Source organism: Electrophorus electricus, chromosome 2 (genome assembly GCF_041902795.1).
Source record: "Electrophorus electricus isolate QZ-2024a chromosome 2, ASM4190279v1, whole genome shotgun sequence".
Lineage (NCBI taxonomy): Eukaryota > Metazoa > Chordata > Actinopteri > Gymnotiformes > Gymnotidae > Electrophorus > Electrophorus electricus.
The window spans coordinates 26,309,885-26,330,313 of record NC_137498.1 but is presented as its reverse complement, the minus strand read 5'-3'; the positions used below and the strand labels follow the sequence as shown (position 1 = coordinate 26,330,313).

The 20,429-nt window shown below is 36.8% G+C and overlaps 1 protein-coding gene across 1 annotated transcript; it reads right to left on the bottom strand.

Annotated features, from left to right (window-relative positions):
• Window positions 1-6,933: 6,933 nt before the first annotated feature.
• LOC113572585 (cell division control protein 42 homolog) lies at window positions 6,934-19,159 on the bottom strand. The gene is made up of 6 exons (XM_027002279.3): window positions 19,106-19,159; window positions 17,319-17,423; window positions 12,718-12,790; window positions 10,688-10,797; window positions 8,924-9,121; window positions 6,934-8,015 (listed from the first exon to the last, which is right to left on the bottom strand). The coding sequence occupies exons 2-6, from the start codon at window positions 17,421-17,423 to the stop codon at window positions 7,926-7,928; spliced, it is 576 nt and encodes a 191-aa protein (XP_026858080.1). The 5' UTR covers window positions 19,106-19,159; the 3' UTR covers window positions 6,934-7,925.
• Between the last annotated feature and the right edge of the window lie 1,270 nt (window positions 19,160-20,429).

Genomic DNA, 20,429 nt, shown 5'->3' with positions numbered 1-20,429 from the left:
CAAAAAGTTCCTATAGGCTTAACTATAAAACAAAAGCTTGCAGTGCATGTGTTTTTAACAACTTGATGTTCATAAACATTAAGAGAACAATGGAAGAAGAGACAGAAATAATGCATGGATGCAGAAGTTGAGCAGGAATCCTCTTTGAGGTCAAGGTACTATTCAGAGCAGATCTTGTCCCTTTCGAAGCTCATCCTACTAGTATATCTGTATGAGGGCCTCCAACTCCACTGAACAGTTAATTGTAAATCTAGTTTATGCAAATAAGATACTAGTGCCTCAATGTTACTTAGATAACTCACATAAGTCTTCTAAGTAAATGGATGGGAAACATTTTAGTCTGAGGGTCAACTACTCAACCATCCCAGCCATGTTTGCGTATACTGCCAACAAAGTGCATTTGCAACTTCAGGAGTAAGCATCTAGATATCATGTAGCACGATGCAAATGTCTGTCTGCTCTTGCACTTCCACAGAACACATGATAAGGTTGACAGTGTGAAACTCCATTTGAAACTAATTGCATTCTTTAGGTTAATTTAACAAAAAGATTTATTGGTTGTCATCCATTATAAATCTCAATTTGCAGCCAAGTTTATAATATCTTGAACTGTCCTTCCTGAAAACCATGCTATGCTCTGCTGTCATTATTGTGCTAATGCTCTAGGCGCTCATATCTCAGTGATATTTTTCCCTGGGAAAATCTAATGCAGGCGATGATGTTGCAAAAGTTGCACTTTTCATGGTTATCCTTTTAAATATTCCCATTCATTGTCTACATTCCATTCTTTTCCATTCTCTTTTTTCTCTATATTTTCGTCTCACCCTCACACCACGTACTGTTTCCTCTGACTCAGCAAACTCCTTCACTGGTACTGCTTTACCTTGTCCCCTGCCCATCTGTATTTTTCCTCCCTCCAGCCCTCTCTTTGTTGTATTTATTCCCTTCTTCTCTTTCTCTGTTCCTCCTGAGTTTTACTGGCATTCTCCCAAAGAGGCCAAGCACAGACACAAAGAGCAGTAGAAATGAGGCACATGTATATTTCAAAGTTCTCTAACACACACTCACGTAAACACACAAATACATTCATGTTTTTATAGTGCGGAGTGGATATACACTAACATCCCATAATTATAGATAGAAAAAAGGATATGGAAGTAGTTGTCGTGGCAACCTGCTCAGATGCACCCCTCCCCCATGCTCCAGTGGCACTGAACATCCCATAATATAATTTCTGAGTCAAAAGAAAGTACAGACCATAATATTCTTCCTGTGCCGACAGTTTCCATGGAGATAAGCAGGCGAGAGGGGGTGGGGGTTGGGGGGTCAGATTACCACGCATGCCAAAATGCAGACCATAATACTTCTTCCGCTAGCGCACCCCCCCCCCCACCCCATATACACCTCCATCCCCCTCACCAATCTACACACATCCCTTAATGTTACCCTGTCACTAGGCAAAAGAACTACATGCGGACTTTGTCATAGAGCCTCACTGACAGACATGCAGGAAGCCACAAGGGAAGCTGGAGAGACAGCTGAAGATGTGGACTCATTGGTAGATGATTAGACAGATAAATGGGCCAATAGGCCACAGAATAGTCAAGCAAGATAGACTCAGTGATAATTAGAGAAAGTAGAAGGAAAAACCCAACAGAGCTGCATTTACTCTGGCTTTCACCCGGTTAAATGGATGTTGAAGGGCTCTTTGATCACCCTCCACCCTGTAGTTAATTTTAGGTATGTCTAATGTTTTGGTTTGTCTATCACCATTTGCAACTGCCATGCCCTTGACAAAGGTCAGATGTCTTTGTAAAGCATATTGAATTTACTGAGCTAAATATTAAAGGTTCTGGTCATGTTCTCTGTGAAGAATCATTGAAGAACATTCCTAAAGGGAAAGTACTTATAATGCTGGCTATTGTTTTTTACTGTGTTTCATGACAGATTCTCAACTTTATGTCTCTAAGCTCAAGTCTTCTGTCTTCTTTCAAAAGCTGCACCTGAAAATAAACATCCCATAATATTAATGCACATAAACACTAAGGCCTGATCTTTGTGCTAGATCAGGGAGCCATGGCACAGAAGCATTCCCTTACAAGCTAGAGTTTAAACAAAATAAAAGGCAAGAAAGAAAAAAGAACCAGGCCTGCCCATGATATTGCTCTCCCTTTTCCTACCCCTCCCGCTCTCTCACCCCTCCCCCCGCCTAACAACGCAGACATCCCATAATATGCTGGGCAATGAGAACAACCCCTCCCTCCCCCATCTCGCTGCCACTCCATAATAATCAAAGAGGAGTCCTACTAATTCACCCACCACTTGGATTGTGTTGTACTCTCTCACTCTTCTGAGACTACATAGGTATCCATGGAAGGCTGCCTATAACATAGTCCTAATCCCAATCACTTTTTTTTCCAGTGTTAGTGTGCTGTCAAGTCACTCTCTCTCTCTCTCTCTCTCTCTCTCTCTCTCTCTCTCTCTCTCTCTCTCTCTCTCTCTATATATATATATATATATATATATATATATATATATATATATATATATATATATATATATATATATATATACACACACACACACACACATATATAGAATTCCTGCACTATGAATGCTAAGAGAACATCACTGGTTTAGCTTGAAGTAAAATGTCTACCTGAGTGGAGCAGAATTAGTGTTTGCTTCTGAAGGGTGTCTCTGTAGGTTATGGACTACCTGTACTGTAAAATCTTATGTTGACATTCAGTGTCATGACCTTAAAATTATTTTTAATTTAACATTAAATTCTAATTTCTTCATGCCTTCAGTGCATATGAAAGGCACCAACACTTTAACATTTATCTCCACACTCCACCCCCTCTCACACACATTCTAGCCCCCCCCCCCCCCCACACCCATACCAGGGCACGTTGTGTGACAAAACAAAGAACATCCCATAATATCAAAATCAGCCCTGCTGCTGCAGTAAGCATGGCAACCAACTAAAGTGTAAGGCCACTGACTTGTCGAGTAAATATGAATGGAATGCATATTTTTGCTCACCAAAAAGGAAATATACATATTTTGGGAACTAATGTCACACTATATAAGAATCTTTGGTATCCTTCAAACACAGTAATAAAATGTGGGTGCTTATTTTGATCTATCATCCATTTTGATCTATCATTGCGCAGAGACAGTGATTAAGAGAAAACTGCAATCCAAACCAGCACCTCTCCACCCGTTGTCAATAGCAACATAGTCATAATGGGGTCAAATGGCCTTTCAGTGATAATCACTAAACTGAATTATTCTGTTACATTTGAATTTGTTCTGTTATTTTGACACTCCAAACATCTTGAGACTTTGTTATTCAGCAACCGTAAAGTCAGTTGTTCTATGAGAAAAACAGCATATTGCATCATACTACAGGTGTGGTTTTGGATCAGTATATTAAATCATACTGAAGCCAAGATTGATACGGGGCCTGTTAGATTTGGAATAAAATAGTAATTGACTACAATGCAGTGCACTCACCATTCTTTTTAGTATAGAGCTATGCTTAATCTAGGCCTAGGAAACTGGCCTATAGGTAATTGTAAAGCCAAAACCAAATTCCCTTGTTCTCTAATTAATATGTAAGGAAAATAATTCAGTGAATTGGGAGATAGCAAATGACTTGAATGTGAATGTAATCCCATTCTGTTCTCCTTAATAACTGATTTGAGCATACTCTATTCTATTGGAACATGGTTTTTGGCAGCAGAACTGGGCTGTTAACCTGTGCAGTACATAGCATATGAATAAGACTGGAATATTTAATTGTATTTATATACAATACCACAGAGCTTTATATGACTCATACTAATTCACATAAAGTTTATTGGCTCTTATGAAGACATCACAATGATGAGTGTATATTGAACAAGATGAACCTGAACCACCTCACAGAGTCATGAGGAGAAAAAGTAAGAAAAGCTTATATGGTTGTGAGAGGAAAAAACATTTGGAACCCTTAAATTATCTGAATTTCTTTATGAATGTGATCTAATATTTGCCTTTATATATTTTTATAAGTTGATCTTACTTAACATACACATTTAACATTACTATATCACTATTAAGTAAATGATTTAAACAACTGTAGCCATTAGTGGGAAAAGGTATGTGAACCCCCATAAAATTACCTCTAGATTAAGTCTAATTAAAGATATGTGTTCAGAATAATTCAAGTGTGGGTGTTACCCATCCTGCCGTTAAAACACAGTGTTGTTTGCCTGCTTTTCACAACTGATTTTTGTTCAAGTGTAATATGGTCCATATAAAAGAGATTCAAATGGATCTCAAAAGCTTATCATTTTTAAGTTTGCTAAAGACCACCAGTTACCTTATTTCACACCACTACAGGAACAATGTTCTGCAGACAGATGGGAAAAGGTTTAACTGGTAAATATACACATTGTTCTATTTATAGAGAAAATGAAGCAATACATACAAACACCAAAACCTGTTCTTAACTGTGAAGCATGGTGGAGGGAGTGTAAAGGTCTGGAGCTTTTTGCTGCCTCAGGTCATGGGAAGATTTAATAATTGAGGAACAAATTATTTCCAAGCTGTACCAGGAAATTCTACTGCAGGGTATCATCAAACAGAATGTTACAACAGCCAAGAGTCATGACTGCTATCCTACTAAAATGCTGAAAGCTGAAAGACATCCAAAAATGTACATGAAGTGAACAGTTCTGTACAGAGAAATGGGTCAAAATATCATCTTTGCAAGACTGATCAGCCACTGATGAAATAATTGGTTTGAGATTATTGGCCATAAGGGAGGCTTTATCAGTTAATAAGTGTAACAGTTCACATGCTCTTTCCATTACCTTGATTTTTTTAAACAGACATTTTTGTATTTAATGTATGAAATATCAGTGTCTCTATTATCATGACTTGTTAGATGCAGATTCATGCAGAGATAAGTGCTCAAAATTATTTTCAACACATGATCGAACATTCTGATTATATTGAAAAATGAACATTACATCAGAAGGTGAATCTGTTAACACCTCATCTAGGGTTCAGGTTCAGGGCTGTAGGCTTTGCTGGGTTGTGTCTATTCTTATGTAATTCATTAACCATCTGTGTGCCTATTTGACTATGTTGGTATCAAAGGGGTGCAATGAGGGTTTTCTAAAAGATGTAATGACCATCACACATTTTGACCTTCCAGACTGAGAGTACTGCTTCATGACTAGCTGACAACTCTACATTAGGACTTGGCTATGACTGAACTGAAAGAAGATACCCTGCCACTCCCCAAATATATAAAGACAACAAAAATTTAACTGCACAGCCCTAGTGTGGACCCAGATAATACATTATAAGGCAATAAAGTGTTTCCTCACAGACATGAGAAGCCAGTCACCACATCCTTTTAACTGCTCTTATGTATTATAAGGTGCTGAACATACTTGGATGAGAGCGTTGACCCTCTCCATTATTGTGTCTGAGTTGGCACATGCCCAGTCAGCCAGTACTAATGTGTATTGTGAGAAGAAAGGAGCTGAGCCATCCTTCCCACCCAGAGAAAGGCTGGTTGTACTCTCTTTGATTCCTGGCAATCAATGGCTATGGCACTGTCAAAATTCAAACCTGGTTTCCAGTATCAGAATGTAGTTTGGGAGGATTTAGCTGTAGGAAAGCATAATGACATCTTAGGTTAAGATAAGGTTTCTAAAGCCTTTGGGGAATGAATCCATTGATTTTGCATACTCTGACCAATTTGGACCATTCTTGCTATGAATGTTTCAAGAGATTGTAACTATTTAAACAGCATAGGTTTTCTTTTTGTACTTTTATTCTCCTATTGGGAGAATTGCCAATAGAAAGGCTCTTAAATGGCACACAAATGGAAAGTATCTGCAAATGATTAGGTGTCCTGGGTGGAACAGGTGGAATTCCTCACTACTATTAGCAGTAGTCTCCAAGTTACTGTTTATTATTAAGTTTGTTCCTTGCATGGGTGAAATGTTCTCACTATTCTCCCTTTCTACCATGGAGAACGTGCATGAACAGCATACGTCATTTGAACAAATTCTTTCTAGTATAATACTGTGCACAGGCCAGCGGAGTGTGGACAACATAGAAACTTAATCAAATACCTCCCCCTAATGGTCAAACCACAGAAGATTGGGCTAAACCAAATATGATAAACAACACCCAAAGAAAGCATTCTTCAGATTTAGAAAACACTTAAATTATGGCAAAAATCTATCAGTAGAAAAGCTCAGAGGACCCACATCAGCAGGAAGTGAAAAGGCCAATATCACTAATGACTATGGAGCATGTTGACCTTAAATCCATTAAGAATGTGCTATACACATAGCTTAAAAACAGAAACACGCATGTAATATTGATACCTTTCAAGTGTGCAAACTTTTTTTTTTTTTGCTACAGACTTCACATCTATATATTGTTATGGCAGCAAAAAAGTCCTTTATCCAGCAAGACCATGAAATGTCTAAGGACTAAGATGCAGTGTCAAACCTTCTTTATAGATAGCCAATTACAAAGGAGTATGTGATTTGTGAGTTGGATAATTAGGTGGTAAATTAATGTACCAGGATTTGACAAATCTATTTTGGGTGTTGTAGGTGCTGTAAGAAATAGATGCATGCCTTAAATTTCTCATATTTGGGTATTATACAAAGGTTATAGAAAAAGTGATCAATTTGTGCATATTTATGACACTTTTAATGAACATTCAACCTCTACCCCATTTTTAAATGCCAGTTTCACAGTCTAGATTTTGAAGGCACATGTGTGTTGTGTCTCATTGCTTACTTTTTCACACAGGTAAAACCTGTGAACAAACTCTATGGCATCTGATGAACTAACACTTGTAAAGGGTTTCTTAAAAAAAGAAAAAGCACAAGAACAAGGCTACTAGAGCAGTGAGAAAAATCATTTGATATTTAAAATCATAATCATGAAATGATGGGTTGGGGTGGGGGGAAATTATTTGGGATAGTTAATCAATTCAGTTTGGATAGACAGTGTGCCCTACAAAATGTGTGTTAAAAACACATCTATTTATTCATTTTATTTTAAGTCAGTTTTATAATTCAACTCTGGCATCAATTCCACATCCTGCATTATCATCAATGGGAATTATTATTGCTTTTATTATCATTACTACTGACACTAATTATTATCATTACTACTGACAAAAAGACTGTACTACTGACAAAGTAAAAAACACCAACCAAAGAGATGAAGTGGCATTCAAGGAACAATACAACAAAGGAGATCAAACTATTAAAACTCTGCCCCCCCCCCACCCCCAAGCTGCTAAACACCCAATCCCCAGAAAAACATTTCAAAAATCATAAAACATTCACTGTTACACAGTGTTGTCATTATTACCAGACTAGAAAAACAAAAAACAAACAAGTAAACACCATTCAGTTCATTCTAGTGGCCTGTAGTGGGTTGGAAGGAGGTAACCTTTGATTTCCAGTTGCAACAAAGCAGACGACTGGTAGAGTACAAGAACTGATCATTTGGTCATTTTTTTCTTTAAATGGCAGAGCCATTTAAGAGTTAAATCCAGGGCTGTGCATCCAAATAAAGACAATCAAACTATTCTAGTAGTTGTGGGTTTTGTTAGTTATGGCAAACGGATGGACCTAAAAAGAACAAACTAAAGTGAAAACCCTGCCAGCCATCTTATATTTTTATGATTTTATAAGGCATTGAATGTTTATTTTGTATACAGGTCTTATCAAGAGGGATTAGTTGGAAACATATAGATAACATGTTACCACACAAACCACTCTGTTAATTCTGTAAAACTAAAGGCACTTTCTGAATGCCTCATAATGATCCCCTTCCTTTCGACTTGTTCCCAAATTCCATAATTCTCTCTCTCTCGATGTTGTTTTCCTCTATAAGAGAATGCAGCGCTTCTTGGGTTTGGTTTCAGGAGGCTCCAGGGCAGCTAAGATGGCCTCATCAAATACATTCTTTAAACCTCTCTGCAGGGAGAAAGAGAAAGCAGTTAAAAGATGTGTTAAATCCTACAGAGGGATCACCACACTGTTACCATAACAAGAACATAAGAAAGTTCAGAAGGTCAACCCTGTACATTTACGCATGAGTAAGTATTTGTCTTTTCTGTAGTTATCAAAGAGTCAGTGTCCACAAGTGCCTGAAGTCTTTCCATAAACTGGTAAAACCTGAATTCTGTGTCTGGTCATATTACAAGTTGTAACAGTGTCAGGGTGGTGTTCAATACAGGACGCCTCAGATAGGCATACATTACACAGGACAAACATACTTTACCCATTTATAGAAGTAAATATTCTCAAACTATATCCACGTTTCAGTTTCAGCTAAATATAATTTTCAGAGCCATCAAAAAAGATCAAATTCTTGCTCTTCCACTGAACAAAATGCTCTTTTTAAATTTCTAAACTAAACATAAAAAACTGAACCCAGGATAAGTGCGCTTTAAAAAAAAAGAAAGAAAAGAAAATGAATACCGATCTAGTATCCCCATCCCTCATGTGATCAGTTTAACTAACAAAAGTATAGACAATCCCACCTATTAACTCCCTAGTTTTTAGGTTCAGTGACTTTTATTGAGTAAATGAGTAAAAGAGTTTCATAAGAAAATTAAAAGCAAGTATGCACATCTCTTTGTATTTATCCACAAAGTAATTTTTTTTTAATAACACCTCTGCTAATTACAGACAAATATTTAATATAACAGAGCAGTGATGAACATTATAGAATTATCCCACTCCACTGTTTCTGGTCATAACTATTCAACAATGATTAGAAGATCAGGTCATTTTTTGAGAATTTAATACTGAATTTGAAATTGAGACTAGAGTACAAGAGTACAAGAGTGTAAAACTGGAGCAGGTGATTTTGGGAGTACCTGTGTGAGGGCAGAGCACTCTACATATTTCACTGCTCTGAGGTCTCTGGCCAATTTGTCTCCACTTTCTGGCGACAAGGGGCGCTGTTTGTTCTTGGCGAGCTTCTCCACAGTGTTACTGTCGTCTCTCAAATCCACCTGCGTACCTACCAGCAGGAATGGAGTTCTGGGACAGTGGTGTGAGATCTCTGGTACCCACTAAGAGAATAAGAGGAAGAACTCATTAGGGTGTGAGACAATGTGAGTGAAGAAAAGTAGCAAATGAGCAGAAAATCTAAAGCAGGTAAATAAAGTGAATGATGTGGGAAAGAAAAAATACCAAAAATGGTAAGCTTATAGTGATTTAGCCAAAGAGTTAAACCTCAGCAAACAGAGAAGAGTGAGGGAGAGGAGGTCAAACACACCTAATAATAATAATTAAAAAAAACCCCAACCAAACCAAAAAACAACAACAAAAAAAAACCCAAAACATTTCCCCACTTCTCTTTTTCCTTCAAGCTTGGGTCCTCTACCAGAGGCCTGTGAGCTTGAGGGTTACGCATGCTATTTTAGCTGTTCCCAGGACTGCAATAATCTGGATGGAGATTTTGGATGTAGTTTCTGCGATCTGTTTGGGGGTCACAGCCCCTAGGGCTCTGATTACTATGGAAACCACTATTGCCTTCACCATGGCCATCTTTTCTAGCTCTTGTTCAGCCTTAGGTACATCTCAAGATTTTTGTATTCCTTGTTCCTAATGTTGCTATAACTTGGGATTGCCACATCTATCACTATAGCTCTCTTCTACTGTTTGTCCATCACTACTATGACCTATTGGTTAGCCATTACCATTTTGTTAGTCTATATCTGGAGGTCCCACAGGATCTTAGCTTGGACATTCTCTACCACCTTTGGGCATATATTCCACTTTGGCCTTGGAATTTACAGCCCAAACGTGGCACAGATATTTCTGTATACTATGCTATCCACTTGATTATGGTGATTCTTGTATGCTCTGCCTGCTAGCATCTTGCATCCTGCTGTTATGTACTGGATTGTCTCAGGGGTATCTTTGCAAAGCCTGCCTTGTTTGGAAGATCCCAGCCTCTTCTGATCTTGTATTCAGAGATTGTTCATGTGCTGCTATGATTTTTGCCTCTATGATGTCTTTGAATCCAGCCCTTTCCAGCTATTGTATATATATATGTGTATATATATGTGTGTGTGTGTGTGTGTGTGTGTGTGTGTGTGTGTGTGTGTCACACACACACACACACACACACACACACACACACACACACACACACACTCTCTAAAAAAACACCTGCAAGTAACTCCCAGGGTGTTTGCAACTGAAATATCATAGCCACAAAGACAGGTCTTAAGAACAGAAAAAAAAGAGTAGGTCTACCAACTACTTAAATAGTGTGGGTTGACCTTGCGCTGCAGAGATTAAAGACCTGCTTCTCAGAGCAAGGCATGTATGCACATGTATTCACAGTGGGAATAAAATATCCTCCTGTATTATTACATAAACTCTAAAAACAAAAAACACTTTCCTTAACTACACTGCCTAAAATGATATTGCAAAACATGGCTAGATGTAACAATAAAGGTGTAAGAATATCTACAAAGATCATACAGCAATCCATGCACTCTTAATGATAGCACCCAGCCACCTCATATGAGATTACCTAATGAATGGGATGTAAAATAATTCTAAAACAAGACCGTGCACTTCCGAGTCGCGAAATGGAAGCACAGAAACATTTTATTCACACTGACCTTTTCTCTGACATTCTCAAATGAGGAAGGCGAGACAACAGAGAAGCACACAAGGAAAACATCTGTCTGGGGGTAACTAAGAGGGCGAAGTCTGTCATAGTCTTCCTGACCTGGATGGGAAAATGGTGCACAACAAAGCAATAAATATTTCAAAGATGATTAAGCTTTTTCTATAAATATTTCTTGCTTCCTTGCAAAGTGGGACCCTGGCTTCCATCTCTTATGATGACACTGGCAAATGCATAAAGCCTATCTAGTGAACAAGTGCATGATGATTAAGGGTGAAGAAACTACACAATTCTACTCCTAGCTACCAAGCCAGCTTTGTGTACATTTTGTTTTGTTTTTTTAAAATATTTACAATACATCTTGGTTACTTTGGTAACTTCAAGAAGCCTCCTAATGGGCTTGGGCCCTTCAAGGAACTGTCTTCATAGGGTTCCTCTTCAATACCTTTCATTTTTTGGGGTACCAGATGGTTCAGATGATTAAGACTAATATGTCTTTTTACATACCATCTGCAGACTAGATAAGCTTAAATCGGCTTTAGGATACCAGACACCTAACCAGCCATAGGCACTGGTGGAAGTGACTAAAGAAGTCAACACTGACTTAAATGATGAAATTGAAGCACTGAGTTTGGAGCGCCTGCCATGAGATTGTATGTTCAGAAACCAATGGTAAGGATTAATGCACCACTAAATTCTCACTTTTAAAAGTCTAAGTGGTTGTGTCTTGCTGAGACTGTGCATTCTTGCCATTTTTGTTTCTTCATTATAGGTCATATAATATGTTTTAAATGCAGGTAATATCAATTAGACAAACTCAAATTATTTAATGTTTTCATGTATTCATATATTGAATACTACTGTTATAAGGTTACTAGCTAAAATTTGAATTTAGCAGTGTGTACATTTATGGTACATTGCTATCTGTTTTAAATCGATCAAAACTAATTCATTCACACAACCAGAGAGCAAGATATCTGGCTTAAATCACAGCTGTAATAACTGTAAAAAAGAATTCTAGGGAAAAAAAATTATTTCTCAATCAACAGTCTACTGCGCGTTTTTGCTACACACATAAAAGTAAGAATTTTACATTTTTGTATATTTTTCAAGATCAAGTTTTTAAATAAAATTAATTTAAAATCAGATTTCAAGCCTTTCAAAATAGCAAGGCATATTCTTAGGCACACCTTTCTATGTACCATGCCCTACACTGGAGAATATTTGGTGACAACTTTAGATAACTTTAGACTGATTGACTAGACCCATAACAAACCAAAAACCAACCAGCCAACCAAAACAAAAACCAACACCACCAAAACCTTTCTTTGCCATTTCAGGTAGGTGTCACTTTTATAAAGCTATCAAGCTATGAGTAATTCTTCTCCATTTTAAGCATCTAACAGAATTTGTGCAATGGATGAACTGATGGTAGTTGAATGCAATGTTAATAAGAGGCCTGATATCCATCAGATTCCTGTGATCAGTATTTATTTATCTTCAGACTTTCTCCAGTATACATGTATGCTGCACACTGGCAGAAACATTTGCCCATGAAAGCACAACCTACCCATCACACACAATCCAAAGCACACAGCCCTTAGTTACATTTGCCAGCCTATAAATGTTACATTACAGTGTTTTCAGCCTACACTAATTACATTTGTTAATCAACGTATTAAGAAAGTAAAGACAGCAGCACTATTTAATGTATAAAAATGTATAATTAAGAAATAGAAAATATGCTAAACTTTGAACTCAGATAAGTAAAATGCTGGAAGCACTATGTTCTCTCTCTTAAGATAATCTATTCAACCTACACAGATGTCTTCTCTCCACGCCCTATATTGCATCCCACTTGCTCTTTACTAGCCAGCACAAGACAATTCATACACAGCAATGTTTAAACACAAATTTTGGTACAAACTTTGATTTACAGAAATCCTAGTTCACATGCTGATATTTTTACTTTCCACTTGAAAAGAAATTATTAATACATTATACAATTTTATTAATTCATACCTGCTGTATCAAACAGTCCAAGTGTATATGGCTCTCCTCCAATCATGACAGTGACAGCATAATTATCAAATACCTAAGAGATAAAGAGAGAGGGGTGGTGGGGTGGAGGAGAGAAGAAAAGAGAGAGTTCAAGATTAATCAATAGATTGATGCACAAACAGATACTTAAGGAAAATAGCTGATGTGATTTCTCTGTCTCGCTTGCATTTCTTTTTTGTCCTTTCTTTTCATCACCAATTCCACGTTCTTCAATAACAGAACTGGTTGCTCTTCATGCTATTTGTGGCTTCTCTAGTTTGTAATATTACATCCAACTAGTCACTCGATGGTATTTTCCAGTACTTTTCCAAACTATCTGGATGCTAAACATGATTTACATCATTTCACACCTTATATTAACATGCAAGTTATATGCACATATATTAAATAGCATTTTCTGTTTCATATCCAAATATGCCAACTGGATGTGCACATCAGATGTAAAAAGGACCCAAGAGTCTAAGCCTGCAACTAATAAGATTTCATGGTAAAGCCTGTTTTTTTTTTTTTGTTTTTTTTTTAATGTTTGCGACATTAAAAATGTGGCTGTCTGGGAATGGTGGTCTCAATTGACTGCAATCGTAAAAGCCTTGCATTTAACATTAATCATCTTATCAGTAACCAAAATCTAATGAAGCCATAATTAATTAATCAGAACACTGATACTACAGCATATTTACTTTTGGTTTAGAGATTGACTGCTTTGGAACAGAGATGACGTGAGTCTCTTTAGATAGTGGGCGTTTTGAAAGTTTACTGGGTCTATCAAAAGGACAGTGGGTGTGCCAAATTGCAGGCATGTTGACAGGAGTATGTCCCGACAGTAGGCGGATCTATGAACAACTTCCTTTGGGATTCTTGAAGTCTCCCCTCTGATGTCATCCTTACAGGGAGCACAGGGTACCCTCTGCCAAGTGTTGTGCTAGTAACCAGCTAATAAGTAGCTTACCCAAAGCAAGTTCTTACAAGGACACATTTAATGCTGCAAGTCATGATTCCCCCTTGACTGTTTTAGCTAGCATGCTACTAGTTAGCCAGCTGAAATGGTCCCCCGTTGACTGTGCTAGTTAGCTTGCTACTATATTCCCAGTCAGATGGTGCATATTTGCATCTTTTAATGACCTAACTTGATTCAAAACACAGTGAGACCAACACAATGCTTCAAAATGATAACTTCATACAGTATATCAAGGCAGTTATGTTCCATGTATGAATTAAAGGTAATAAAGACATGTCCTTAAGTACTTTCCTACATTTTCATACTGTAAATGAATGTAAGATTCTGCCATGGAGTCAGAAATTGGTACACGACCAGCAACTTTCTTTTGTGTTGTTGTGTAACTTGTTGTTGTGTATTTTTTGTCCAATAGGAGTTACCTTTTAGCAAGCACTTTTTGGTCGAGGAAACTTATGGCATGCCCACATCACCTCCACATCACAATATACACTGTATACTGGGTTCTGGTCCCTGTATAGTATAAAATGCTGTATAGTATCCAATATGCAAGAAACGCAAACCATACTATGAGGTCATGTGAATGTATGAAAGTTCCGCCAACTCGGGAAAGGTTTTACACCACCGTTGCAAGACAGGATGCAGTACACCACAAAGATAGCTCCAGTCATGTCCTGGAATATTTGGTGGAAGTAGTATGTCATCCAGGTATCTTTTGCGTACTGGAAAAATTTGGGGGCCCAATCTGTATGCGAATAATACGTAGTAGGTTATTCTGAACTCAGTAAAAGTTCTGATGTATTTGAAAGGCTCGTTACTTGACTTTTGCTTAATTGACTCGTGACAATTAAGTCTGGGGAAAACAAGACTCTAACTGATCATTTGAATAATTTCTGTCTGATCGCATGTCAGTGTTTTGCCAGTTACAAACTTTTTTTTGCATCTCTCTTTCAAGTAATCGAAAAACCTTTAGCATGTGTACGTAATGAGCCATTAAGCACCTCCTTCAGGTACAAAATCTTTGAAAACCAGAAAAAACCTAGTCAAAATGCTACATGCAACATCAAAATAAAAGACACTGGCAATATTACATAATAAATATGACATCAACAATGTCCTGTTGTCCACTATAAAGGACATTCTATAAAAAATAAATTAAAATGTTTTTGAAAAAAATGACAGTTTGCAGATGTAAATTTAACATTACGATTCAGGCACTGTTTCCATGTCTTTGCAATTGAGAATTCATGTTAGCAACCTCAAAAATAAATGAGACTATAAAATGTATATGAGACTAAACAAACATTTTGTATGGGGGATATCCCCATACAGATATAAACATAAATATTGTATTTTTTAAATAAATACAAATTTTTTATATATATATATATATATATATATATATATATATATATATATATAATTTGTATTTTAAAAAAAATATATTTATGGCATTTACATTTACAAATGCCATTTATATAAATATATATATATATATATATATATATATATATATATATATATATATATATATATATATATATATATATAATATATATATATATATATATACACACACACACACGTATATACATACACACACACACAGCTATGATTATGTAAACCAAAAATGTATACTTGAATTTAGTTTATACATTTTTGAATGATTATTTAGACTGCAGTGGCATGTCCTAGCATTCATCATAAAGGGCACCTTGTAATCATCTCTCTGAATGTCTGATAGCTCTTTACTTGGCAAAATTTACCACTGTCAAAACAAAGAATAATTCCCAGTTAACTCATCAGCCCCTTTAAAAGCAACACTTATTTTCAGGGAGGTGTTAGAAAAACACTTACTACAGCATTTTACCATTCAGACTCCCATTTTAAAGCCTTACTCCTCGATTACTGAAGCAGGATGATACCTTACTGGAGAAGTGCCCTGCTGACCTGATCTCTGGTCAGTATGGGGGAGGCAATGGCACAGCTCATTTATGTGCAGAGTGCAGAATATCCTCTCCCCGGTCACTACACTCACACTGCACAGTGCCAGTCTTGCTTCCCCAAATAAGCACAACTGTGATTTGCATCAGCCTAGCCAGTTGTCTTGATTTCTGCAGGGCTCTTTTCCTCATCTTCAGAGAGCAGTTAACAGAATGAATCCCATTAGTGAAAATTACTTTTTGTGTTCTCAGGAAGCTAACAGTATGCAAACTAACCACACACACACACACACACACACACACACACACACACACACACACACACACACAGACACACACACACACAGTGGGTAGCAATTTATGCCAGTGGAATGGTTTCCATAAGATGCAAATGTGCAGTGTGCCATGTGCAGTATGCACATGCATGAACTTTAGTTCAAGAAACATCATCCCCACACCCAATGGCATATCCTGCTACATTTTGCTATACCTTTATAGGTGAGCTTGCTATTGGAAACTGTTATCAGGATTAGTGTATGAAAAAGGAAATGTGTATTATGCAAGTCAGACCATGTACTTATTTTTCAGCATCAAAATACTCTAGCAAATGCAAGTCTTCATCTGTTCTCTAAGGTATTATCACTTCTACTTAAGTGATACTACTGTGGATCACTTCTACTTAACTGTTGCATTTATTACTTAGTGCAAGTTAGACCTATTGTGCAAGTTAGTTTATGGCTTTATAAAAACTTTATTCTGTGTTCTAATTAAATAAATGTCCTGCACAATAGGTGTACAAAGACTTCAAATTTGGCACAGCAACAAAATTCCAAAGTCATTAAACATTTTTAGGTTAACCATAACAATGTAGGTTAAAATCCTTACACCAATTTAAATTTTTCTGCTTTAAATGATCCACTAAGGATTAGCAATACTAAGTATCCCTTTGTTACAGTGAATACAATCACCCTTGTCCTGACCAACAATAACACTTGACCCAAATCTAGGCCTACAAGATCCCAACTACAACAAAAATTATAGTCATGTTAAATTTTACCATGTACACACATTTCCACATCACCAGATTACAGGTTCACTCACTTGAAACATTTGATATTATCCACCCTGTTTGGAGCATACAAAATTGAAGTTTCTTAAGCACTTCAAGATTTCCAAGTGAAACTTGTTTCAGTTTTGGTTCTGACATACTGTCAAATTAACTTCTAAGTGCTCATTCTATTCTTGGCATAATTCTTGGAATCCCAAACCTCTGGGTTAAGCATTCCAAGCAATCCTTCTGGGCATTCCATAAATTCACATTTACACAGTGTATAAATGTTTTGATACATCATCACACATGAAGACAAAAAGTACAACACAGTTAGAATCCCGAACTGAACTGTGTGCAAGGGAGGTTCCAAGGAAGTGTTCACTAGTATACATGAACAAAATGATGTTGCGACATGACGAAAGGTAGACTCACTTACACCAAGCACCAGTTCCATGCAGCGACTCTTTGCCTTGATATTACAGCTATAGTCTGTAGATGATAATCCAGGCCTACTCTTGATGCCCAGCTCACCAGTCACCACACACTGTTTCAATTCCTCCCTTTCTCACCACTCCATCCATTCCTTTTATCGTCCCGTATTTCAAACACTCACCGTAGGCACATACTCCGAAGGGAATTTGTTCGTTGTGTAGGAAATCAATAAGCAGGTCTTCCCCACTGCACCATCACCTACTACCACACACTTTATGGTCTGCATCTGGGGAAAGAGTGGGTAAAGCAGAAAATACATAATCAAAGTAGAAGGTGAAAGAATGACTGTGAGAGCAAGATTACCAAGTGACCTCTACACTCTTATCCTAAGAAATCGTTGGTGCATAACAGCAAGACGTTTGAATGCTATGCATGTTAATAGTTTAAACCTAAGCAATGGGCATTTAGAAGGTCTAAACAGATCTGACACTGTCACATAGTACTCACAAGCCCTGTGACCAGCAAGGCCATTAGAACACATGCCGAAAAAATTAACCATATAACAGAGCCTAAAGTTGACCATTCTGTTGCTGAGACTGTTGCTTACAGGACAAATTGTGCAGTAGTAATGGCAAATGCAAATACAAGTAACAACTAGGGGATTAAGCCATATTTCTTCTTTCGCTTGTACTGTACTGCATAGCACAGTATAGCTATAGAGATTTATAAAAGGCCTAAAACACAAAGTTTCACGTCTGTCAACCTTCTTTCACTGTCTCAGCGCAGTAAGAAAACACGCGAAACAATTCAGTATGGATAGCGGATAGCTTTACACACAAGGACCCTTTCAGGAATGTTGCTAGTTAGCTAGCTAATCTAGCTATTTAACTTGGTCCCCAATCCAATGATACAAACCTGTTCTGCACTTCCGCATAACTAGCTATAGGCGTCTGGATATTCAACAAGCCGAGGAAGTGAAGGGTTATGTTAGTTCTCAGGGTAACTAAAGTTATCTAAACCTAGTTTAGACAAGCTTTCTATTTTAATATTCATGCATGCAGTTCACTGGCTAGCTAGCTGCATATCAAAATAGAAAGCTTGTTGCATGCAGAAAGCTGGCTAGCTAGTTAACTTATAGTTAAATTCGTGACCAAAGTCAACTTCTAACACTGAATATTCTCCATAGTAGCATCTCAAGCTAAGGCTTGAACTTGCAAAGTTATTGTATCTTTTCTATCAATCAAGCTAGCAAGCTAAATTTGAAAAACGCTGTTTTATATTTACTAGCTAGAGAAGCTAGATGGTTTTAGAAGATGACGATTGTGAGGGTTCCCTCATTATTCGAGTGTGATATACAGTTAGCTATGCTATCTAGTTTAGCATAGCTGGAAAGCAGGGCACAATTGATAAACTAAACATCTAAACATTTAGGAGTAAAGTCCTAGCCAGTTAACAAGCTAATCAATAACTTTTTTATACTTCCCAAACCCCATACCAGCATGGGTATGTTTAACCACTGGGCGCCAATAAGATATTTCTTATTAATAATAACTAGGAGCAACTTGAGCAATTTTATACTTTTTCAGGGTTTTAAAGAAGCAAACAAGGTGGCTAAATTAGTAAACCTGCTATCTAGCGTTACGTAGCCAGTTAACACGAAACTTGGTTAGCTAGTTGTGACAGCAAAACTGCTGCACCTAGAGAAGTTGACAGATTCATCAATAGCTAGCCAGCCATAGCTAGCGATAGTTCGCTAGCGTTAGTTGAGTTGGCTTGAAAGGGAAAGAAAGTAAAGTCAACAATCTAGCTAATCTGCCTAGATGGTTTTATGAAATGAATGAATGAATGTACTAAACTAAGTAAAACTAATAACTGTATAGCAAAACTCCTATTACAGTTATCTTCAAACAAAGTGACGATGATGTTATTAACTCATTTAAATGAAGCAATTGAATCTCAGCAACTCACCTTTCACTCTCCAACCACTGGCGTTGTAGCTAACATCCGGGTGTGGTTGTGAGGAAAGAACTTTGCTGAGTGGGCGTGTTTGTGTACAAACCCCGCCATCTCAGCGCAATACACTACATTCAGAAAATTGCCCTTAAAAATTAATTATTTATTTAAAATAGAAAGAACAAGAAGTCATTACTTAAATAGATATTTATATAATTTGATATATAACATAATTTATAATTTGATTACCTTATTTTGCTTAGGGTAATTTTTCTGATGTTATGCTAGTGATTTTATCAGAAAATATAGTTTATAATAACACTAATTCCACATATTAAAAACTGTTCTGAGGACAGCAGGAATATGTTGGTGCAGTTGTTAGATTTTTTTCCCTCTTCTTTTCACTGCAAACACTGTAGTGGCATAATGTAGAGACATCCAGTTTGTAATTCAGAGTTTTACCACTATGGGTCATCCTTCAGTAGTAAATGTTTTTGGAAGTACAGTATTCTAGTGTGTGGTAGCTGCTGATATGGCCTTTCATGTTTCCCACTGGGGTCTTTAAGGATCTTTCTTCTTCAAACTGCTGAGACTCTCTAACATGCAAACATTACTGCAAACAAACTGCCAAAGGTTATGAGAGATAGGAATGGAAATCTAGTACAATTACTGCTTTCTTTGGAGTTTAAGAGATTTAGATATACTTTTGCACTAATCTCTGACCAAACTAGACCAACCAGCAGACATAATTTGGATTACTTTAGCTTTGTTGTTTTCTGTCTTCAGTAATGGACAGAGATGAATTTAGCCAATGTTTGTAGAATCAAAATGAATAAATAATTTAAAAATAAGTATAACATTTTTACTTGGACAACATTAGTCATGTACAGAAAAATAAATGCAATTTCAGATGTGCCTTTAAGTTAATCATTACCTTAAGATACAGTATTTTACTGTGAATATAGAAATAATGGAACAGTCTAACAGCATCTGTCTAAGACACATTCATTACTCATTCATGGAACTGAATTGTATCATTAAAATATATTACTGATTTAGTAGAATAGATTTTCTTTTTTCAAACTGCACCTTATTAGAATTGATTCTTCAAGCATTTATAATCATGCGTAATACCATCTTGCTTCTAGGTTTTGTATTAAGAAAACTTCTGCTCCTCTACAGCTACTCACAGAACTAAAAGCTTAAAAAATCCAGATAAACTTTGTTTTGGAAAATTGGAAGCTCACAGCATAGTCACACATAGTTTTGTAATTGAAATTTGAAATTATTCAGATAATTTTGAATAGCAGTAGGCCTTAATATCATAGAGGATTTGTGA

Coding starts and splice junctions, on each gene's coding strand:
- LOC113572585 (XM_027002279.3), bottom strand. CDS start 17,423: ATGCAGACCATAAAGTGTGTGGTAGTAGGTGATGGTGCAGTGGGGAAG. Junction 12,791..17,318: donor CTTCGGAGTATGTGCCTACG/GTGAGTGTTTGA, acceptor TTTATCTCTTAG/GTATTTGATAATTATGCTGT. Junction 10,798..12,717: donor TGGACTGTTTGATACAGCAG/GTATGAATTAAT, acceptor TTTCCCATCCAG/GTCAGGAAGACTATGACAGA.